The sequence below is a fragment of the Anomaloglossus baeobatrachus genome, chromosome 7 (genome assembly GCF_048569485.1).
Source record: "Anomaloglossus baeobatrachus isolate aAnoBae1 chromosome 7, aAnoBae1.hap1, whole genome shotgun sequence".
NCBI lineage: Eukaryota > Metazoa > Chordata > Amphibia > Anura > Aromobatidae > Anomaloglossus > Anomaloglossus baeobatrachus.
Window position 1 is genome coordinate 75000920 of NC_134359.1, and position 25069 is coordinate 75025988.

At 48.1% G+C, this 25069-nt stretch overlaps 1 protein-coding gene across 4 annotated transcripts in view; it reads right to left on the reverse strand.

The window, feature by feature from the left end:
* The window catches only part of NCKAP1 (NCK associated protein 1), a 241185-nt gene that overhangs the window by 40410 nt on the left and 175706 nt on the right, over nucleotides 1-25069 (reverse strand). For all 4 annotated transcript variants that reach the window (XM_075317420.1, XM_075317419.1, XM_075317418.1 and 1 more), the window contains 5 exons: nucleotides 18877-19008; nucleotides 17350-17568; nucleotides 14354-14484; nucleotides 12692-12789; nucleotides 2764-2857 (listed from right to left, as the gene is read on the reverse strand). In XM_075317420.1, the coding sequence (XP_075173535.1) occupies nucleotides 2764-2857; nucleotides 12692-12789; nucleotides 14354-14484; nucleotides 17350-17568; nucleotides 18877-19008 (674 nt within the window). The remainder of the gene's footprint in view (nucleotides 1-2763; nucleotides 2858-12691; nucleotides 12790-14353; nucleotides 14485-17349; nucleotides 17569-18876; nucleotides 19009-25069) is intronic.

The window sequence follows — 25069 nt, forward strand, 5'->3', positions numbered from 1 at the left end:
GGAGTTTCCCTTCCTGCTGAGAACAAACATTACGCTACATGGCTAGGTCCCCCAATAATGCAATATTCTCTCTTCTCCCAGACATGCACATTACCACCATGGTTGTAAAAGTTCAGTAGATGCATCATTTTCCGCAACCTGTAGCACTCTCATTTTTTGGGATCTATGGCTCAGAGACTATTTTTCCTCGGCCGGGAGCAGAGGGAAAAAGAAAGTGACTATTTCTGCTGTTTACAGCTGTATAGCTGTGATCAGCAGATAGCGATCGGATTGCTGATATAGCCCCCTAGGGGGACTAGTAAAATAAAAAAAAAAAAAGTAAAAAAAAAGTTTTACGAAATAAAAAAAAAACAAAAAAAAAACCCTAAAAGTTCAAATCACCCCCCTTTCCCCCCATTGAAAATTAAAGGGTTAAAAAATAAATAAATATACACATTTGGTATCGCCGCGTTCAGAAATGCCCGATCTATCAAAATATAAAATCAATTAATCTGATTGGTAAACGGCGTAGTGGCAAAAAAATTCCAAACGCCAAAATTACGTTTTTTGGTCGCCGCAAGTTTTACGCAAAATGCAATAAGAGGCGATCAAAACGTAGCATCTGCGCAAAAATGCTACCATTAGAAACATCAGCTCGAGATGCAAAAAATAAGCCGTCACTGAGCCATAGATCCCAAAAAATGAGAACGCTACGTGTTTCGGAAAATGGCGCAAAACGTGCGCCACTTTTATTGGACAAGCTTGTGAATTTTTTTAACCCCTTAGATACAAGTAAACCTATACATGTTTGGTGTCTACAAACTCGCACCGACCTCAGGCATCACACCCACACATCAGTTTTACCATATAGTGAACACCGTGAATAAAACATCCCAAAACCTATTGTGCCATCACACTTTTTTTGCAATTTTTCCGCATTTGGAATTTTTTTGCTGTTTTCCAGTACACCATATGGTAAAACTTATGGTTTCATTTAAAAGTACAACTTGTCCCGCAAAAAACAAGCCCTCATATGGCAAGATTGACGGAAAAATAAAAAAGTTACGGCTCTCGGAAGTAGGGGAGAAAAAAACAAAAACGCAAAAACGGAAAGTGCCCCGGGGCTGAAGGGGTTACCGTATTTTTCGGACTATAAGACGCACCCTGGTTTTAGAGGAGGAAAATAGGAAAAAAAAATTTTAAGCAAAAAATGTGGTCATGACAAACTGTTATGGGGCGAGGATCTGCTGCTGACACTGTTATGGAGGTAATATCCCCAAATTCTCGACTAAGATACCCCATGCTAGTAATGATCCTCCTGCCTTGTATATAATCCCCATTCTTGTATATATGTCCCTCATCCTGATATATACCCCCATCCTGTTAAATACCCCCATACTGCTCATAGACCCCCATCCTGCTATATACTGCCATCATGGATATGCCCTCAGCCTGCAATATACCCCCATGCTGCTATATACTGCCATCCTGCTATATGGCCCCATGCTGCTATATACCGCCACCCTGCTATATGGCCCCATGCTGCTATATACCCTCATCCTGCAATATGGCCCCATGCTGTTATATACTGCCACCCTGCTATATGGCCCTATGCTGCTATATACTGCCACCCTGCTATATGGCCCCATGCTGCTATATACCCTCATCCTGCAATATGGCCCCATGCTGCTATATACTGCCACCCTGCTATATGGCCCCATGCTGCTATATACCCTCATCCTGCAATATGGCCCCATGCTGCTATATACTGCCACCCTGCTATATGGCCCCATGCTGCTATATACTGCCACCCTGCTATATGGCCCCATGCTGCTATATACTGCCACCCTGATATATGGCCCCATGCTGCTATATACCCTCATCCTGCAATATGGCCCCATGCTGCTATATACTGCCACCCTGCTATATGGCCCCATGCTGCTATATACCCTCATCCTGCAATATGGCCCCATGCTGCTATATACTGCCACCCTGCTATATGGCCCCATGCTGCTATATACTGCCACCCTGCTATATGGCCCCATGCTGCTATATACTGCCACCCTGATATATGGCCCCATGCTGCTATATACCCTCATCCTGCTATATGGCCCCATGCTGCTATATACTGCCATCCTGCAAAATGGCCCCATCCTGCTATATACCCTCATGCTACTATATGGCCTGTATCCTGTATCACACAAAAAACAAACATTTATACTCACCTTTCCTCGCTCCATGCAGCATTCAGCACTGAGAGATGATGGACGGGAGGATGGGCGTGCATATGTAATGAGCGGGCCCACGTGGTCACTGCAGGTGCTGCTGCAGCCTGCTGGTGCCCCCGATGACCCGCTCCACCGCAGCACCCTCATTCCCCGCAGCCCTATAGTCAGACCATAAGACGCACCCCCCCACTTTCCCCCAACATTTGTGGGGGGAAAAGTGCGTCTTATGGTCCGAAAAATACGGTAAGTAATCAGCCATCACACTATAAATTTCCTTTTTTTTTAGTTTCCTGGTAATACTTTGTATACATATAAATAGATCGCACACTAGCAATATGAATACAAATGGAGGATCTGATGAGTGCTGAATACCTTGTGTCAGGAAACATCTTGATATAGACTAATAATCTAGGCATAAATAATAAAAAAAAGTATTCCAGACTGTTACTAATCACACTACATTGTAACCCAGCCTGAACCATTGTTATATATAAGGGGTGAGACTATCGCTAGATGTTAGAATATGGATTCCCGGCTTCTCTCGGCGAGTACTTACAGGACAGTCTTTTGAAAAGTGCCGCCATTTGCTCGGGTTTATCGAAGCTTGTCCTCATTTGTGTTAACACTTCAACATTTTCCACCACAAGTTTCTGAAAATGTAACGAGAATAAATTGTTTAACAGAGCGCGGTTCACGAAAAGCAACGTGAAAAGCAGATCGATCCTTCTGGATGCCAGTGAGATCACGGGTGGTCTACGACAGACAATCCCCTTTTAAGAGGACCTGTCATTTGCTCAAAATAATAAGAGTATAAAAATCCCTGAGCTTCCCAGATTCTGCAGCACTTTTTCTTTTTGCGCTGCGTTGCTCCTTTGCAGAGATATTCACATTTGTTTCTTCTGGAGAGCTGTATGTGAAATTTCTGGTTTGCATTCCTATTGGGAGTGTCTTCAGAGTCTCCTCTTGGGGCGTGACTTTCACCCCTCTCTCTCAGATGTCGAAAATCAAAAGCTCAGCAGCGTCTGAGACTGATAGACTGGTAGATCAGCTGTTGAGGTGCTATTGGCAGGATTTGGGTTGGAGAGGTGGAGATTTAGAAGAAATGCTTTGTTGGACTGCAAAGCCGAGATTTCACATATTTCGCTCTAAAAGCAACAAATGTGAATATCTCTGTAAAGGAGCGACGCAGAGCAAAATGGAAAAGAGCGGCAGAATCACGGAAGTTCAAGGATTTGTGCAATGTATTTGACTTAATTTTTTGTGCACGTCACAGGTACTCCTTTAGCAGAGCTACACATTTGATGTGGCATCTAAAAGAATTCTAGTGATCGTGTTTTTCGTTTGACCCAGTTTATACATGTGAAAAGCCTAAAACTACTCCTGTGTGTAAAAGCAGCATATACAAGTTGGTTGGGGGAAGAAAAACACTTTTCAGCAGCTGTCGACATGTCTGTGACATAACCTTTGTTTGATTGTCATGCATTTGATTAGGATTAGACAGACATCAGACATCTTGACAGGTTGATAGTAGACAATGTCTACAAGCAGAACGCCGGCTCTGGGTCTGGATTATACATGGTACAGTTGATGTTTAGTGTAGAAATAAATAGCTTTGCAGTAGAAAGCAAAAAGAAACAGAACCAAAAGACAGAATCTTGGCCTATGTCCTTGACTTTGAAAAGAGAAATAGACTATAGAGAAAATAAGTAAGTGAACAGTCAGGGTTTAAATGGAGATCTTACACAAGACCCAGCTTAATATTTCATACTAAGAATAATGGGGAGGGGCAGGACATGATATAGAGGACCATGGAAAAAGCATGGCAGCTTGATGTTCACTACTGTAGTCGAAATTCTGAAAAAATTTGAATCACACCAAAAATATTTGAATTATAACAAATAATTTTACGCAATATTCACATGGTTGTATTCTCCCACTGACAACATTGCAGGTCTATGATGGAAACAGATCTGTATGTGTCGGTCACTGTCTGATGTAGCGAGATCGGATACTGGGGCAGAAACTGGATGAGTGATTACAATTAATGTGGAAGCCACCTAAACTTATGGAAATTAACCCTTTCCGCAATATGATAGGATTAAATATCCTGGGCCCAATAAATCAACATGGCAGCTGTGGGGCCTGCAGAAGACCCCCCATCACTGCCATCTTTGTACTCCTATGAAGCGCAACCACATACTGCGGTAATCCAGTATATAAGTGACTAGCTGTAGTACCCGGGCGTTGCCCGGGATAGTAACTGTCTCTTTCCCCATCTCTAGCCCGTCTGTCTTTGTGTGTCTGTCTCGGTGCCTCTTCTCCCCGTCTGTCTCGGTGCCTCTTCTCCCCGTCTGTCTCGGTGCCTCTTCTCCCCGTCTGTCTCGGTGCCTCTTCTCCCCGTCTGTCTCGGTGCCTCTTCTCCCCGTCTGTCTCGGTGCCTCTTCTCCCCGTCTGTCTCGGTGCCTCTCCTCCCCGTCTGTCTCGGTGCCTCTTCTCCCCGTCTGTCTCGGTGCCTCTTCTCCCCGTCTGTCTCGGTGCCTCTTCTCCCCGTCTGTCTCCGTGCCTCTTCTCCCCGTCTGTCTCCGTGCCTCTTCTCCCCGTCTGTCTCCGTGCCTCTTCTCCCCGTCTGTCGCGGTGCCTCTTCTCCCCGTCTGTCTCGGTGCCTCTTCTCCCCGTCTGTCTCCGTGCCTCTTCTCCCCGTCTGTCTCCGTGCCTCTTCTCCCCGTCTGTCTCCGTGCCTCTTCTCCCCGTCTGTCTCCGTGCCTCTTCTCCCCGTCTGTCTGTGCCTGTCTCTTTCGCTGTCTGTGTCTGTCTGTCTCTCTCTCTCTCTCCCCACAGATATCATATTACCTCAGATATAAGCTTCTTATACTATGAATGTCTTTCGTTCTTATAGCAACCAATCAGAGCTGCTAATATCAATAAAATTCAAGCCACCACTTTTTTCCCCTGTTAAAAATAAGGGAAAAAACCCAAAAATGTTTCGTATTGCCACATCTGTAAAAGCCCAATCCATCATAATAGAGAATTAATAGACCCATAAGGTAAACACCGTAAAGAGAAAAAGAAGGGAATTTTGTTTACTTACCGTAAATTCCTTTTCTTCTAGCTCCAATTGGGAGACCCAGACAATTGGGTGTATAGCTATTGCCTCCGGAGGCCACACAAAGTATTACACTCAAAAGTGTAAGGCCCCTCCCCTTCTGGCTATACACCCCCAGTGGGATCACTGGCTCATCAGTTTTAGTGCCAAAGCAAGAAGGAGGAAAGCCAATAACAGGTTTAAGGACCAATTCAATCCGAGGAACATCGGAGAACTGAAACCATTCCACATGAACAACATGTGTACCCGAAAAACCGAAAAAAACCCCGAGAAAACAGGGCGGGTGCTGGGTCTCCCAATTGGAGCTAGAAGAAAAGGAATTTACGGTAAGTAAACAAAATTCCCTTCTTCTTTGTCGCTCCATTGGGAGACCCAGACAATTGGGATGTCCAAAAGCAATCCCTGGGTGGGTAAAAGAATACCTCATGATAGGGCCGTCAAACGGCCTTCTCCTACAGGTGGCCAACCGCCGCCTGAATGACTTATCTACCTAGGCTGGCGTCTGCCGAAGCGTAGGTATGCATCTGATAATGCCTGGTAAAAGTAAGTAGACTCGACCAGGTGGGTGCCTGACACACCTGCTGAGCCGTAGCCTGGTGCCGTAATGCCCAGGACGCACCCACGGCTCTGGTAGAATGGGCCTTCAGCCCTGAAGGAACCGGAAGCCCAGTAGAACTGTAGGTTTCAAGAATTGGTTCCTCGATCCTCCGAGCCAGGGTGGATCTGGAAGCTTGCGACTCTTTACGCCGACCAGCGACAAGGACAAAGAGTGCATCCGTGTAGAACCTGAGTGCTCTCACCAGATCCAACAGCTGCAAATCTTTCTGAAGTTGGTGGACTGGATGAGGACACAAAGAAGGTGAGGTGATATCTTGATTGAGATGAGAGTGGGATACCACCTTAGGGAGAAATCCCGGAATCGGGCGCAGAACTACCTTGTCCTGGTAAAGGACCAGGAAGTAAGATTTGTATGAGAGCGTTACTAGCTCGAAAACTTCTCCTAAGAGCCGTGACCGTACTAGAGAGGCCACTTCCCGTGAAAGGTGGGAAAGGGAAACATCTTTCCTAGGCTCGAAAGGCGGCTTCTGAAGAGCAATTAGAACCTTGTTCAGATCCCAGGGCTCTAACGGCCGCTTGTACGGAGTGCTGAGAAGACAAACTCCCTGCAGGAACGTGCGTACCTGCGGAAGTCGTGCTAGGCGTTTCTGAAAAAATACAGATAGCGCTGAGACTTGTCCCGAGAGGGAGCTGAGCGACAACCCATTTTCCAACCTAGATTGCAGGAAGGAAGGAAACATAGACGATGGAACCGGCTAGGGAGAAACCCCTTGAGCCGAGTACCCAGATAAGAATATCTTCCACATCCTGTGGTCAATCTTGGCGGACGTTGGTATCCTAGTCTGTCCCATGGTGGCAACCACGTCCTGAGATAATCCTGAAGACGCAAGGCTCCAGGACTCAATGCCACATCGTCAGGTTGAGGGTCGCAGAATTCAAATGGAAAAATGGCCCTTGAGACAGCAAGTCTGATCGGTCTGGTAGTGCCTCCGGTTGGCCCACCGTGAGGTACCACCGATTCGAGTACCACGTCATCCTCGGCCAATGGAGCGACGAGGATGGCGCGGCGGCAGTCGGCCCTGAACTTGCGCAGCACTCTGGGCAACAATGCCAGCGGCGTGACCCATAAGGTAGCTAGAACTGCGACCAATGCTGAACTAAGGCGTTCGCCGCCAGAGATCGAAGATTGTGAGACCGTGCCATGAAGCCGGGACGATGTTGTTGTGCCGTGACGCCATTAGGTCGACGTCCGGCATCTGTCAGCGGCGACAGATCTTGAGGAGACCATACCCCTGCGTCCATACCCTGGCGACTGAGGAAGTCTGCTTCCCAGTCTTCCCCTGGGATGTGAACTGAGGATATGGTGAATGCCGTGCCTTCCACCCACGTCAGAATCTGCCGGATTTCCTGGAAGGCTTGCCGGCTGCGTGTTCTTCCTTGGTGGTAAATGTATGCCACCGCTGTGGAGTTGTCCGACTGAATTCGGATTTGCTTGCTTTCCAGCCACTGCTGGAAGGCTAGTAGAGCAAGATACACTGCTCTGTTTTCCAGAACATTGATCTGAAGGTTGGATTATTTCTGAGTCCAAGTACCTTGAGCCCTGTGGTGGAGAAAAACTGCTCCCCACCCTGATAGACTCACGTCTGTCGTAACTACCACCCAGGATGGGAGTAGGAAGGACCTTCCTTTTGATCATGAGGTGGGAAGAAGTCACCACCGGAGAGATTCTTTGGCCGCCTGAGAAAGGGAGACGTCTCTGTCGAGGGACGTCGACTCCCCCTCCCATTGGCGGAGAATGTCCCATTGTAGTGGACGCAGAGGAAACTGCGCGAAAGGGACTGCCTCCATTGCTATCATCTTACATGGGAAGTGCATGAGGCGTCTCAATGTGTGCGACTGGTCCTTAAAGGAGAGATTGCAGCCTTGTCTGTAGTGAACGCTGTTGATTTAGCGTAAGCTTCACTATCGCTGAGAGAGTATGAAACTCCATGCCTAGATATGGTAGCGATTGGGTCAGGGTCGGATCTGACATTGAAAAGTTGATGATCCACCCAAAACTCTGGAGAGTCTCCAGCGCAACATACGGGCAGTGTTCCCTAAGAGGGTGCCTTGACCAGGAAATCGTCCAAATACGGGATCACAGAGTGACCTTGAGAGTGCAGAACTGTCACTACTGCTGCCATGAACTTGGCGAAGACCCGTGGGGCTGTCGCCAGCAGGAAGGAAGAGTTACGAACAGAAGGTGTTCGTCTCCTATAACGAAGCGCAGAAACGCTGGTGCTCTGGATCAATCGGCACGTGGAGATAAGCATCCTGTCTATTGATGCTAGGAAACCTCCTTGGGACATTGAGGCGATGACGGAGCGGAGTATTCCATCCAGAACCGCCTGGTGCTCACGAGCTTGTTGAGCAGTTTTAGATCCAGAACGGGACGGAACGACCCGTCCTTTTTTGGCACCCGAAATAATTTGGGGCAAAAACCGTGACCTTGGTCCTGAAGAGAAACGGAGTCACCACTCCTTCTGCCTATAAAGTGCACATCGTTTGCAGAAGCGCAACGGCTCGGCCGGGAGGTGGAGAAGTTCTGAAGAATCGAGTTGGAGGACGAACTAAACTCTATCCTGTACCCGTGAGACAGAATGTCTCTCCCCCAACGGCCATTGACCTATGGCAGTTAAATATCGCCAAGGCGGGAGAGCCTGCTACCGAGCGCGGATGCGAAGAGAGGAGGCTGCAAGTCCTGAGGAAGCCGCCTTGGAAGCGGGTTTTCAGACTGTCTGTTTTGGGCGTGACTGAGCCCGCCACGAATCTGAGCTCCTCTGATCTTTTTGAGTCCTTTTTGGACGAGGAGACCCCTGCTCTGTTGGGGTTTGTTTGTCTGGGCTGAGGTAAGGATGAATCTTTACCCTTGGAGTGTTTAATGATTTCATCCAAACGCCCACCAAACAGTCGGTCCGCAGAAAAAAACAAACTGGTTAAGCACTTTTTTGGAAGCAGAATCTGCCTTCCATTCACTTAACGACCAGGGTCTGCGTAAAAACACGGAGTGAGCGGACGCCACTGTCGTACGGCTCGTAGAGTGTAGGACAGCCGTAATCGCGTAAGACGCAAATGCAAACATTTGAGAGGTTAAGGATGCCACATGCGGTACAGATGTACGTGTGACCGTGTCCATCTGTGTAAGAAAAGCTGAAATAGCTTGGAGTGCCTCTATGGCTGCGAATGCTGGAGCCAACGGCGCGCCTACAGCCTCATAGGTGGATTTCGACCAGAGATCCATCTGTCTGTCAGCGGCATCTGTAAGTGGAGCCCCATCTTCCACTGCAACTATGGATCTAGCCACAAGCCTGGAGATTGGAGGATGTCCCTTGGGACACTGGGTCCAGCCCTTGACCACGTCAGGGGCAGGGATAACGTGTATCTTAAGCCGCTTGGAGAAGCGCTTATCTGGATAAGCGTGGTGTTTTTGGACTATCTCTCTGAAGGCAGAGTGGTCCAGAAAAATACCTAATTTACGCTTGGGATACCTGAAATAGAATTTCTCCTGCCGTACAGCTGGCTCCTTCACAGGAGGAGCTGAGGGAGAAATGACCAACATTCTATTGATGGACGCTATAAGATAATACACTATGGCGTCACCATCAGGTGTACCGAGATTGAGAGCGGTCTCAGGATAAGACTCCTGAGCAGCTATCTCCGCCTCAGCACCCAGAGAGTCCACCTGCGGGACCCTGACCAGTGCGATGAAACTGAGGGCCGCTCAGCGAGCCCGCTTAGGCTGTCTGGGACTGTCGTCCGTGTCAGAGCCGTGACTCTGGGATGCACGTGACACCCCCGGAGCTGTAATTGTTCACACTGAGGGGGACCATGGATCAATGATTCAACAGTGCTCATGGTGTGAGAGACTTGTCTGGACTGCAAGGCTTCCAGTATCACAGCCATAGTCTCAGAAAATCTGTCAGTAAACACTGCAGACTTCATCCCCAGCCTCTGGATCATTAGCAGAGACTCCGGCTGAGTTGCATACAATGGGGGTGTATGTAACCTGCCGGCCGTATAGCCGTACCTGCTGTACCGGCTGCATGGAAAACATGTGCTTCTGCACCTCTGTTTTCCACAGACAGTATGCTGTAATCTCCTCCGCACAATAAGGAGGATATATACAAAAGTACGACCAAAACAGTGCAATGTATAGCGTAGAAGCATATATCTCAATGCACTTCGGCACTAGTGGGGTTAGCACCACAAGTGCTGTTTAACGCCTGCTCACAGCGATTGTGTGAACCTCAGAATCCCTGTCAGGGTCTTCCCACACTTGTCTGTTTTATCGCTATAGAAAGAACTGACAATAATGGCTGCCGGCGTCCTGTGTTAGAGAAGGAAGCCGTGGGCGTGCTTGAGAAAGTGCGGGAATCCGGTTTCACAGTGCACACAGTGAGAGGGGTGGAGTATGCAAAACATACTCCAGCTCTCAGGGCTGCCGTGCTGTGCAGCGTCACGCCCATACCCTGACTGGCAGGCCTGTGGGCGGAAACGAACGAACTAGGCCGCAAAAGCCGGGGACTCGATTTATAAGCGCGGCCGCCGTAAAAGCGCGGCCAGCGCGGAAGTCCCCGGCGCACCACAAGTCCCAGCCGCGTCGCAGTCCCAGCGGCCGGCGCGACCGTTCTACATAAGTCTGCCCACTCAGCTAAGCTGAAGTGAGACAATGGCACAAGCGCAGCAGCGCTGATGTCCCCGGCGCACTAACACACCCAGCAATGCTGCGGTGTGCGTGCGAAATGCACGGGGACACAGAGTACCTTGAGGAAGCAGGGCCATGTCCCTGATGTACTCCGCTCCATATCCAGCGTCTTCTCCAGGGGCTGCAGATGGAGCACGGTCTCAGTGCCTGGAGACCGTTAAAATCCCACTTCGCCCAGAGCCCTGTAACAGGGATGGGGAAGGAATCAGCATGTGGGCTCCAGCCTCTGTACCCGCAATGGGTACCTCAACCTTAACAAACACCTCCGACATAAAGTGGGGTGAGAAGGGAGCATGCTGGGGGCCCTAGTATGGGCTCTCTTGTCTTCCATCCGACATAGTCAGCAGCTACTGCTGACTAAATAGTGGAGCTATGCGTGCATGTCTGACCTCCTTGCACAAAGCATGAAAACTGATGAGCCAGTGATTCCACGGGGGGTGTATAGCCAGAAGGGGAGGGGCCTTACACTTTTGAGTGTAATACTTTGTGTGGCCTCCGGAGGCAATAGCTATACACCCAATTGTCTGGGTCTCCCAATGGAGCAACAAAGAAAAGAAGGAACATCAGAATTGCATTTTTAGGGAGATAAAACCTCCCCCAAGTCATCACACATTGTCAATTGCAAAAAAAAATATAAAATTATGGCTCTATGGTAGATAGGGAAGGAAAAACACAAAAAAAAGCTCAAATACAAAAAAAGGTCATGGTTTGAAAATTGTAAAGGGTTAAGTACCGTATTTTTCGGACTATAAGACGCACCGGACTATAAGACGCACCCTGGTTTTAGAGGAGGAAAATAGGAAAATAAAATTTTAAGCAAAAAATGTGGTCATGACACACTGTCATGGGGCGAGGATCTGCTGCTGACACTGTTATGGGGGTAATGTCCCCAAATTCTCTACTAAGGTGCCGCATCGTGGTAATGATCCTCCTGCCTTGTATATACAGTATATGTCCCTCATCCTGCTATATACCGTAATCCTGCCATATGGCCGCATCCTGCTATATACTGGCATGTGGCCGCATCCTGCTATATAACCCATCATGGCATATGGCCCCATCTGGCTCATAATATGCCCCCATCTGGTTCATAATATGCCCCCATCTGGCTCATAATATGCCCCCATCCGGCTCATAATATGCCCCCATCCTGGTGTATGGCCGCATCCTGTGGCACATAAAAAAAATAAACGTTCATACTCACCTCACTTTACCTCACTCCCTGCAGCATCGCTCGTCCTCCCGTCCGTGTCAGCGGCAGCGCCGCTGATTGGAGCCGTCCTCATTACCCTGCTGCATCGCGATCATCTCCTGTGTCTGTGCCAGTGTCCCGGCAGCTGCGTGTGGACACGTGCGCACAGCGATGACGTCATCGCTGTGCGCGCCGCTAGCCTCCACTCAGCCGCCGGCACAAACACAGGAGATGATCGCGATCCAGCAGGGTAATGGGGACGGCTCCAATCAGCGGCGCTGCCGCTGACACAGACGGGAGGACGAGCGATGCTGCGGTGAGTACTGTACACTGATTCACTGCTCCCCGCGCTGATGATGATGCACGGGGTGCAGTGAATACAGCCGCACATGATCACTCCAGGCCGTAGTTGCCAGGGGTGATCATGCGAGCCGGCTGTTTATCCCCCGCCCATCATCCCGCCCACCTGTCAGCGCCGGCTTCAGCGCTGAGGGATGATGGGCGGGGAATGGGCGTGCATATTAAATGAGCGGGTCCACGTGGTCACGGCAGGCTGCTACAGCCTGCTCGTGCCCCCGATGACCCGCTCCACCGCAGCACCCACATTCCCCGCAGCCACATTCAGACCATAAGACGCACCCCCCACTTTCCCCCAACATTTGGGGGAAAAAAAAGTGCGTCTTATGGTCCGAAAAATACGGTAATGCACAAAATAGGTCATACTGTCCCTAGTAAATAACCTTAGAGGCTCTTTCTTTATCCTAAATAGCGGTGAGATGTTCTACCTATGCAGGGCCATCAAGAGTGAATATTGTGACAAGTATAAAATCAACCGGCAAGTATCAAGCATGGCAACTTCTATCGCTGTGTCGTCCTGGGTGCCATACCTTGAGTTCAGCCACCTGGGAAGAGATGTGCCACATTAGACTTTCACTGAGGAACTTCATGCCATAAGGTCCCAGCAGCTCGGAGAGAGCCCTCATTTCTGTGAATCACAAAAACAGAACAGTTCTGGTCAGAAAGTGCAACTCCAGGCACAAGAGTGGAACAAGTCATGTAAAAAATAACTTTATAAAGGGACATGTAGACACATTGCTCAGGAATGGTGGAGGGAAGACATAGTTCTGGACCTACTATAAAATATCTCCTGGGTACCAGATAAGAGGGTTCATTAGAAATCCTGAAGAAGACTCGCGATATACAGACTCAGAACCTGCCGGCTATTACCGGCAGCCAGATAAGCCGAACTGTGTGCAAAATATTAAGCATTTCTTCCCAAATCACACCCCAAGGTAAAATAAGGAAAATAGCAAGTGATATACACAGTACAGAGCAAAAGTTTGGACACACCTCCTCATTCAAAGAGTTTTCTTTATTTTCATGACTCTAAAAATTGTAGATTCACATTGAAGGCATCAAAACTATGAATTAAAACATGTGGAATGAACTACTTAAAGTGTGAAACAACTGAAAATATGTCTTATATTCTAGGTGCTGCAAAGTAGCCACCTTATGCTTTGATTACTGCTTTGCACACTCTTGGCATTCTCTTGATGAGCTTCAAGAGGTAGTCACCGGAAATGGTTTTCCAACAGTCTTGAAGGAGTTCCCAGAGATGCTTAGCACTTGTTGGCCCTTTTGCCTTCACTCTGCGGTCCAGCTCACCCAAAACCATCTCAATTGGGTTCAGGTCTGGTGACTGTGGAGGCCAGGTCATCTGGCGTAGCACCTCATCACTCTCCTTCTTAGTCAGATAGCCCTTACACAGTCTGGAGGTGTGTTTGGGGTCAATGTCCTGGTGAAAAATAAATGATGGCCCAAACTAAAGGCAAACCGGATAGAATAGCACGCCGCTACAAGATGCTGTGGTTGCCATGCTGGTTCAGTATGCCTTCAATTTTGAATAAATCGCCAACAGTGTCAGCAGCAAAGCACCCCCACACCATCACACCTCCTCCTCCATGCTTCACGGTAGGAACCAGACATGTAGAGTCCATCTGTTCACTTTTTCTACAAAGACATAGTGGTTGGATCCAAAGATCTGAAATTTGGACTCCTCAGACCAAAGCACAGATTTCCACTGGTCTAATGTCCATTCCTTGTGTTCTTTAGCCCAAACAAGTCTCTTCTGCTTGTTGCCTGTCCTTAGCAGTGGTTTCCTAGCAGCTATTTTACCATGAAGGCCTGCTGCACAAAGTTTCCTCTTAACAGTTGTTCTAGAGATGAGGAGGTGTGTCCAAACTTTTGGTCTGTACTGTATAGTTTGTAATTTTCCATTATAGGTACATGTTGGCAGTATATAACCAGGATATTCCACAACAGAAGGCTTTAGTGAGGGAAGACACATGAGACAGAATTGCAGTGACCCTATATCTCCAATTGTGTAATACATCTTCAGTTCACGGTCGATGGCACCAGGGGCAGACGCTGGCCTATCTGTGGGGAAATATAAGGCTGAATTTGATTGTTTTCTTGGGTGAACAGCGGTGGTCCAGCTACTCATACCCTATTAGCGGTCAACCCCTAATTGCGCAGCTTCTGTCACTTACCGGATATGTCGGAGTATTCTTCAGCATTAAAGGTTAGCTCGTTCTCGGTGGGCAGGTTCACAAAGGCTTTCATTGCTGGAAAATAAGCTATGTGACCATTGCTAACTTGCCTCAGTAGTGTTTCCAAATACCTAGAACGATACAACCGGGGTTAGATTTTACGAGCGGATTATTATTTACTATTGTTATATTTTAGGTAATTTATTAGTAGAAAGGAAGAAGAGCTATAAGGAACCAAATGCACAGAAAAAGCTCTAGCTGCCCCTTAAAGGGGGGTTATCCTTGGGAGAGGTCATAAATATCGTCCAGAAGACCTCCGAAGGCCGTGATATCACAGATCCATACACTGCAGTCGTCGTTCTACGGTACTGTAGCTCAGCTCCTATTGTAACAAATGGGATCTGAACTACAGTAGCCTGAAAAAGCCAAAAGCGATGTCAATGAAGGTAAATTGCCAGCTGAGAGAATATAATTACCCCATTATGGGTGACACTAATGACAGAGGCCCCCGAGCAAGAACAGGAGATGAGCTCCTGAAGACCGCACTGGTCTCACTAGATTGTAATTAATTTGGACGTTAACCGACATGAGAAACTAATTGTAAAGTCACATTAGTGTACCAAAAAGTCACCCCCTCTCGTAATGTCCCCGCAGCGCACCCAAGTGATGCCCCATTATGATGTCGCATTAAAGAGGACCAACCACCAGGATTTTCATGTATAACCTAAAGCCAGTGCTATACTGTCACTATCATGCTGATTCTATACATACCTTTAGTTGTGAGATCAGATGCATACTTTCTGAAATACAGGCAAGTAAAGTTTGAGATATGCACTATTACTTTTGCAACAGAATATCTAATAGGTGGGTTGGGTTTTGCTAGTTATTCCCACCCGTCTGCTGTCCGTCCTTCCTCCCCCCTGTGCTTCCTCGTTACTTTCTCCACCCATAACAACAGAGACAGGGGGAGGAAGGACAGGCAGCAGACAGGGGTGGGGATAACTAGCAAAACCCAACCCACCTATTAGATATTCTGCAGTACCTATCAATCAAATAACAGTCATTTCACAAGCTTTACTTGCTTATATTTCAGAAACTATACATCCGATCTCACAACTAAAAGGTATGTATAGAATCAGCATGATAGCACCAGTATAGCACTGGCTTTAGTTTATATAGGAAAATCCTGATGATTGGTCTTTATAGTAGCTTTGTAGTGGGATGGGAAGGATTCACGGGATGGGGTGTTTCTTAATTCTATAAAGAATAATGTAAATCTTGTTATATACTGTATTCTGATGATGACATGATGTGTAATGACTATATTTTACCTAATGAAACTTGTTTGATTTTAAAAAAAAGTAGCTGCGTTTTAACCCTTTGTGATATCTCAGCAGGGTAAAAAGGAAAAAGTCATTGTGACAAGACAGTGACTGCCATAAGTGATACACTGCAGGGACATCACAGCCATGTACCAGAGCAAAATCACTGTGACATCAAAGCCATGTACCCAAGTGACATCCCTTTGTGACATCACAGCTATGTACCCGAGTGACATCAATGTGACTTCAGAGCCGTGTACCCAAGTGACATCACTGACTTCTCAGCCATATGCTCAGTTGACATTACTATGACATCACAACCGTGTGCTCAAGTAACATCACTTTGTGACATCATAACCATGTACTCGAGTGACATCACTTTGACATGACAGCTGTGTACCCGAGTGACATCACAGCAGTGTACCTGAGTGACATCACTTTGACATGGCAGCCATGCACCCGAGTGACATCTCAGCCATGTACCAGAGAGCGATCACGGATGCTCGGCAGTTAACCTAACCAGGATCCCTTAGTGACATCACACCAGTGTAGCAAAGCAGGATACCTAGTGACATCACAGCAGTGTACAATGTGATTATGACATCACAGCAATGTAACCTGAGCTGGATCCCTTAGTGACATCACAGCAGTGTACAAGGTGATTATGACATCACAGCAGTGTACAAGGTGATTATGACATCACAGCAATGTAACCTGAGCTGGATCCCTTAGTGACATCACAGCAGTGTACAAGGTGATTATGACATCACAGCAATGTAACCTGAGCTGGATCCCTTAGTGACATCACAGCAGTGTACAAGGTGATTATGACATCACAGCAGTGTACAAGGTGATTATGACATCACAGCAATGTAACCTGAGCTGGATCCCTTAGTGACATCACAGCAGTGTACAAGGTGATTATGACATCACAGCAATGTAACCTGAGCTGGATCCCTTAGTGACATCACAGCAGTGTACAAGGTGATTATGACATCACAGCAGTGTACAAGGTGATTATGACATCACAGCAGTGTACCTGAGCTGGATTCCTTAGTGACATCACAGCAGTGTACCCGAGATCATTATGACATCACAGCCATGTACCAGAGTAAGATCTCATATACCTGAGAAAGTTCAGTGTGACATCACAGCTGCGTACCCAAGCGGGATATTTTTGTGGTATCACAGCAGCGTACCCAAGCAGGATCCCAGCAGTGCACTTTAGTGACATCACAGGACCCTGCTTATGGGACTATCAATAACAACAGACCCGATGTATAACTCCAGTATGTAGGCTCCTTGATTTCCAGCTGTTGTCACATATCACTTTATTCTTAGCTCTCACCAATTAAGCAATCCACCAGTAATTATGAGACACGAATAGGAACGAGAGCATCTCCGTAACCTCATAGACAATAACAATCATTAAATTATAATTTTTTTTTTAAAGAACTTTGTGCCCCTTACTTGCTGGGCTTCTTTGCAGACCTACAAGTTGCACATATATGTTCACCCCAGAGCCCAAAGTTGATGCTGAGGGGAAGGTTTTTACACGGCCCATTCATCAGGAAAGGCCAGTATGCACAGAACCATTGAGATCTATAAAGTTAGATGTGTCATGACGACAGATTATCTTCATGTCCGATTTACTGTTATTCCATAAGGACTTACCAATTAGTGTACAGACTGGTGATGGTTGGCTCTCCATGGCTGTCAAGATGTTGTGTTTGTTGGAGGAGGACATTGTTGAAAACCCTTGTGATGTCGATCTGCACATAGTTTTCTATAGACTGGAGCACGGTCATGTAGGCCCTTACACTGGTCAGTAACTCCGAGGGCTTTGCGATCTCTTGTGTGGCCTGATTGTACATGGTCATGCCAACAATAGACCTGTATGGATATAGGAATATTAGTCAAATCTCTGAAGATGGAATGACAAAATTCAACCGGGAGGGAAATACGTCTCTTGTTGTTTGAAAGCTCATATTAAAGAGCTTGCACCAAGTCTTGAAGTTATTCCATATCCATACCAACTGCAGTAATGGCAGCAAAATGTAACTAATGAAAAGCAGGCAATGCAGAAGGAGGCATCATTCTAGAGGATCTGGTCCACAAAATTCTACACCAATGCTCAAGCCTGTGCACAAATTACTGTATTTTTTGTATAAGACGCACCTTTCCTCCTAAAAATTTGGGAGGAAAATGAGGGGTGCATCTACTAAATCCATATGTAGCTTACCAGGGAAGGTGGAGAGGGGTCACAGGAGATGCTGCAGGCCGCGGGTGCTGTGCTGCAGGGGCCGCCATTCTGAAAATGTCAGTGGTGTGGGCTTCAAATATTAGCGCCCAGAGTCGGTGTGTGCGCAGATAGCACTCTCGGCTTACGCTCTCATCTGCACAAGCGCCGCCTCCGGCCCATTGATCTCCCTGCAGCGGACATAAAGAAAATGGCGCTCGGAGGTGTTGAGTGCGCAGATGAGATCTCTGCTTGTGATTGAGCAGAGAGCTCCATCTGTGCACGCTCCGACTCTGGGCGCCATTTCTTTGAAGCCCTCACCGACGACAGTTTCTGGATGCTCCTCCTGCCTCACAGTGCCCACAGCGAGCATCTGGGACACCCGCTGCACCGCCCTACTCCAGGACCATCACTGCCTACTGTGACCCTACTCCACCCCCCCCTCCGGTAAGACACCACCGGATTATGAAACGGAACGCCATCATTTTTTCCCCTTTTTTTCCCCTACTAAATTTGGGATGCGTGTTATAATCTGGTGCATTTTATACAACGAAAAGTACTGTACATAATTTCCGAAGATTTGAACAAGGATTAATCTGCAATCAAGCCTCAGATTTCTCATCTGAAGGTGTCATTTTAATAATCACCCTAGCTCCATTATGGCACTGCCTCTAGTTTCATCAGTACAAGAATTTTGGGTTAGGTGGAAATCGTATATATTTTTGCCTTTTCCGTAGCCTTCTGCTCACATTCCTTCCTAAGCCGCCAGCATCTTTCTTCTCCATATATAACAGATGACAAACAGGAGACAACCCCTGAATTCCACACAGAATTTTGCCTCTAAAAAAGACTTCATATTTTTTTTGGAAGTGACACATCTGATGTATCTGCAAATCTACTTTCTGAGTAGTTAATAAAATAGGAAAAAAAATTGAGCTGCATACCAGGCGTCCAACACTTACTTGGTGAAACGAATTTCCAAGTGCGAGGTGAGATATTCTCTGGGAGTGAAGGTGTGCTCCCATACCACCATGTTCGGGGCATAGTTGATGGAGAAGCAAAGTTCTGAAAGTGCAGTATGTAGCTTATCTAAACTGGAATAATTAAAAAAAAAAAAAAAACAAAAAAAAAACCCCAACACATTAAATAAATAGGATTGTGTAAAAAAAAAAAAAAAAAATATGGGATTTATTCATAGCCATCTATTCTATATCAGCAGGCAGTCTCGCTAAGACTCAGTTCACAACACATTTTGGTTACTTTTATAGCGTATACTTTGACAAAATACTAGTCCTGACAATGCCACGGGCATGTTAAATATCCAAATATATGTTACACACTAGTAATAAAATATTAACATTGAAAATAAAAATCTCTTTTCCTTTCATCCCACAAAAATTACTTTATTAGTACAATAACAAAGAAAAACAAAAAAAAACAAAAAAAAACAAAAGAAAAACAAAACATTAAAAGCAAACATGGAAAGCAAATGTCAAAAATGAAAATAAAATGAAAACAAAGAAAGAAAAAGATAGAAATCAATGAAAGAAAAAAAGAAAACAAGGAAAAAATACATAGGAAACAAACAAAACAAAGAAAAAAAAAAAAAAAAGAAAAAAACAAAAATAAAAAGAAAGAAAACAAAAGAAGGGAATTTTGTTTACTTACCGTAAATTCCTTTTCTTCTAGCTCCAATTGGGAGACCCAGACAGTGGGGTGTATAGCTACTGCCTCTGGAGGCCGCACAAAGAACTACACTTAAAAGTGTAAGGCCCCTCCCCTTCTGGCTATACACCCTCCCGTAGGAGTACGGATTCCTCAGTTTTAGTACCAAAGCAAGAAGGAGGAAAGCCAATAATAGTTTCAAAAACAAATTCAATCCGATAACAAGATCGGAGAACTTAAGAAACAACATGAACAACATGTGCACCCGAAAAACGAAACCCTAAGAACAAATAGGGCGGGTGCTGGGTCTCCCAATTGGAGCTAGAAGAAAAGGAATTTACGGTAAGTAAACAAAATTCCCTTCTTCTTTTTCGCTCCTAATTGGGAGACCCAGACAGTGGGACGTCCAAAAGCAGTCCCTGGGTGGGTAAAAAGATACCACATGAACGGGCTGTCAGACAGCCTCTTCCTACAGGTGGGCCACCGCCGCCTGAAGGACCTGTCTACCTAGGCTGGCATCTGCCGAAGCGTAGGTATGCACTTGATAGTGCTTGGTAAACGTGTGCAGACTCGACCAGGTAGCCGCCTGGCACACTTGCTGAGCCGTAGCCTGATGCCGCAATGCCCAGGACGCACCCACGGCTCTGGTAGAATGGGCCTTCAGTCCAGATGGAATCGGAAGCCCAGCAGAACGGTATGTGTGAAGAATTGGTTCCTTGATCCACCGCGCCAGGGTGGATTTGGAAGCTTGCGATCCCTTATGCTGACCAGCGACTAGGACAAAGAGCGCATCAGAACGGCGTAGAGGCGCCGTGCGAGAAATGTAAATCCTGAGTGCTCTCACCAGGTCCAACAGATGTAAACCTTTTTCAAATTGGTGAACTGGATGCGGACACAAAGATGGCAAAGTGATATCCTGATTGAGATGAAAGGAAGAAACCACCTTGGGAGAAAACTCTGGAATTGGACGCAGTACTACCTTGTCTTGGTGAAACACCAGGAAGGGAGATTTGCAAGATAACGCCGCTAGCTCGGACACTCTTCGAAGAGACGTGACCGCCACAAGAAAAACTACCTTTTGTGAAAGCCGAGAAAGGGGAACCTCTTTCAAAGGCTCGAAAGGCGGCTTCTGGAGAGCAAGGAGAACCTTGTTCAGATCCCAGGGTTCTAATGGCCGTCTGTAAGGAGGAACGATATGACAAACTCCTTGGAGAAACGTGCGTACTTTAGAAAGCCGTGCCAAGCGTTTCTGAAAGAATACGGATAGTGCGGAGACTTGACCCTTAAGCGAGCTAAGCGACAAACCTTTTTCCAACCCAGACTGCAGGAAGGAAAGAAAAATTGGCAATGCAAATGGCCAGGGAGAAAACCCTTGAGCCAAGCACCACGCTAAGAATATCTTCCACGTCCTGTGATAGATCTTAGCTGAGGATGGTTTTCTAGCTTGTCTCATTGTGGCAACAACTCCCTGAGATAAACCTGAGGCCGCTAGGATCCAGGACTCAATGGCCACACAGTCAGGTTCAGGGCCGTAGAATTCAGATGGAAAAACGGCCCTTGAGACAGCAAATCTGGACGGTTTGGTAGTGTCCACGGTTGGCCTACCGTGAGATGCCACAGATCCGGGTACCACGACCTTCTTGGCCAATCTGGAGCGACGAGTATGGCTCGATGGCAGTCGGACTTGATTTTCCGGAGAACTCTGGGTAACAATGCTAGAGGTGGGAACACATAGGGGAGTCGGAATTGCGACCAATCCTGAACCAAGGCGTCTGCCGCCAGCGCTCGGTGATCGTGAGACCGTGCCATGAAAACTGGGACCTTGTTGTTGTGCCGTGACGCCATCAGATCGACGTCCGGCGTCCCCCAGCGGCAACAGATCTGCTGAAACACTTCCGGGTGAAGGGACCATTCTCCTGCGTCCATGCCCTGGCGACTGAGAAAGTCTGCTTCCCAGTTTTCCACGCCTGGGATGTGAACTGCGGATATGGTGGACGCTCTGCTTTCTACCCATGTCAAAATCCGCTGGACTTCTTGAAAAGCTTGGCGGCTGCGTGTTCCCCCTTGGTGGTTGATGTACGCCACCGCCGTGGAATTGTCCGACTGAATCCGAATCTGTTTGCCTTCCAGCCATTGTTGGAAGGCTCGCAGGGCAAGATAGATTGCTCTGATTTCCAGAACATTGATCTGCAGGGTGGACTCTTCCTGAGTCCACGTCCCCTGAGCCCTGTGGTGGAGAAACACCGCTCCCCACCCTGAAAGGCTGGCATCTGTCGTGACCACTGCCCAGGACGGGGGAAGGAACGACTTTCCCTGTGACAATGAGTTGGGGAGAAGCCACCAACGTAGAGAGTCCTTGGCAGTCTGAGAGAGGGAGACAGTCCTGTCGAGGGACGTCGATTTCCCATCCCATTGGCGTAGAATGTCCCATTGGAGAGGGCGCAGATGAAACTGCGCGAACGGGACTGCCTCCATTGCTGCTACCATCTTTCCTAGGAAATGCATGAGGCGCCTCAGTGAGTGCGACTGGCTCTGAAGGAGAGATTGCACTCCAGTCCGTAGCGAGCACTGCTTGTCCAGTGGAAGCCTCACTATCGCTGATAGAGTATGAAACTCCATGCCAAGATAAGTTAGAGATTGGGTCGGGGTTAGATGAGACTTTGGAAAGTTGATAATCCACCCGAAAGTCTGGAGAGTGTCTAGCGCCACCTTCAGACTGTGTTGGCATGCCTCTTGAGAGGGTGCCTTTATAAGCAGGTCGTCTAGATACGGGATAACCGAGTGACCCTGCGAGTGCAGAACAGCTACTACTGCTGCCATGACTTTGGTGAAGACCCGGGGGGCTGTTGCCAGACCGAAAGGTAACGCTACGAACTGTAGGTGCTCGTCGTGTATGACGAAGCGTAGGAAACGCTGATGCTCTGGTGCAATCGGCACGTGGAGATACGCATCTTTGATATCTATTGATGCTAGAAAATCTCCTTGAGACATTGAGGCTATGACGGAGCGTAGGGATTCCATCCGGAACCTCCTGACTTTTACGTGTCTGTTGAGCAACTTTAGATCCAGGACGGGTCGATACGATCCGTCCTTTTTTGGGACCACAAACAGATTGGAGTAAAAACCGTGACCTTGTTCCTGAAGAGGGACGGAGGTCACCACTCCTTCCGCCTTTAGAGCGGCCACCGCCTGCAACAGAGCATCGGCTCGGTCTGGTGGTGGAGAAGTTCTGAAGAAACGAGTTGGCGGACGAGAACTGAACTCTATCCTGTACCCGTGAGACAGAATATCTCTCACCCAACGGTCTTTGACGCTTGCCAGCCAAGTGTCGCCAAAGTGGGACAGCCTCCCACCGACCGCGGGTTTGGGAATCGGAGACCGCAAGTCAGGAGGACGCCGTCTTGGCAACGGTTCCTCCGGCTGGCCTTTTTGGGCGTGACTGAGACCTCCAAGAATCTGAGCGTCTCTGGTCTTTTTGAGTCTTTTTTGACGCGGCGAATTGGGACCTGCCCGGTCCTCGAAAGGACCGATAACCAGACTGACCCCTCCTCTGTTGGGGTTTGTTTTGTCTGTGTTGCGGTAAGGAAGAGTCCTTACCCTTGGAGTGTTTGATGATTTCATCCAAACGCTCTCCAAACAATCGGTCACGAGAAAAAGGCAAATTAGTTAAGCACTTCTTGGAATGAGAATCTGCTTTCCAATGTCTCAACCACAGGGCCCTACGCAAAACAACGGAGTTGGCTGACGCCACTGCCGTGCGGCTTGTAGCGTCAAGAACAGCATTAATCGCGTACGACGCGAATGCCGTCATTTGCGAGGTCAATGGTGCTACCTGCGGGGCAAAGGCACGTGTGACTGAGTCAACTCGCGCAAGCCCGGCTGTGATAGCTTGGAGTGCCCATACGGCCGCAAAAGAAGGCGCTAATGACGCTCCAATCGCTTCATAGATGGATTTCAGCCAGAGCTCCATCTGCCTGTCAGTGGCATCTTTAAGTGCCGCTCCATCTTCAACTGCAACCAAGGATCTAGCTGCAAGCCTGGAAATTGGAGGATCCACTTTTGGACACTGGGTCCAACCCTTGACCACTTCAGTGGGAAAAGGATAGCGTGTATCTTTAAGCCGTTTAGGAAAACGCCTTTCAGGATAAGCGTGGGGTTTCTGGATTGCGTCTCTAAAGTCAGCGTGGTCCAGAAAAGTGCTTAATGTACGCTTAGGGTATCTGAAATGGATTCTCTCGTGCTGCGAAGCTGACTCCTCTACCAGAGGAGCTGGTGGGGAAATATTTAACATCTTATTGATGTTAAATATAAGATCATTAACTATGGCGTCACCATCTGGTGTATCTAGATTGAGAGCGGTCCCAGGATCAGAATCCTGATCAGTTACGTCCGCCTCCTCACCCATAGATTCATCTCGCTGGGATCCTGACCATTGAGATGAATGTGAAGGCCCGTCATAGCGAGCCCGCTTAGGCTGCCCGGGGCCATCGTCCGAGTCAGAGTCTTCACCCTGAGGTGTATGTGCCCGTCCCGGAGCTTGGAGGTAATTGAGCTGAGGGGGACCAGGGGGCAATGATTGCACAGTGTCCGTGGCCTGAAGTACAGGCCTAGCTCGCAATGTGTCAAGAATTTGTGACATAGTGAGAGACATTCTGTCAGCAAAAGCTGCAAACTCAGTTCCTGTCACCTGGACAGCATTCACAGGTGGTACACCCTGGGACACGTCCAGCAGAGGTCCCGACTGTGCAAGCGCCGCAGGGGCCGAGCACTGCACACAATGGGGGTCAGTGGAGCCTGCCGGTAGAAAAGTCCCACATGCGGTGCAGGAAGCATATAATGTCTGTGCCTTGGCACCCTTGCGTTTTACGGACGACATGCTGCTGGCTCTCTGCAATGTGAGAGAGTCTATAGCCAAAGGGCAACCAGCGCTATGCAACACAAAGTATTTGTAGCAACAAAATACTAAAAATACTACTGTCACAAGAGGGGGTGAGCCCTGAGGGCTGCTTACCGCCCGCTGAATAGCGGGTAAGAGGCGCAGAATTCCTTGTCTGGGTCTCCCCGGCTCCCCTCTGCAGCTCAGCGTGTCAGCAGGAATGGCTGCCGGCGTCTGTGGAGAGGGGCGGTCCGTGGGAGGTTCCAAACAAAAGTGCGGGAACAGTGTCCCCTCTGTGCCGACTGTGAGGGCTGGAGTATGTAAAAAAGACTCCAGCCCTCAGCGCTGATGCCTTGGCCAGCGTCCCGCCCCTCTCCTGACTGGCAGGTCTGGGGGCGGGAACGAACGGAAGCAGGCCGCAAAAGCCGGGGACTCGAGTTATCAGCGCGGCCGCCGTAAAAGCGCGGGCCGCGCTGAAGTCCCCGGCGCACCACAAGTGCCAGCCGCCCCAGCGGCCGGCGCGACCGATTCCTCGAAGTGGCCGGCGTCCCGCCCCTCTCCTGACTGGCAGGTCTGGGGGCGGGAACGAACGGAAGCAGGCCGCAAAAGCCGGG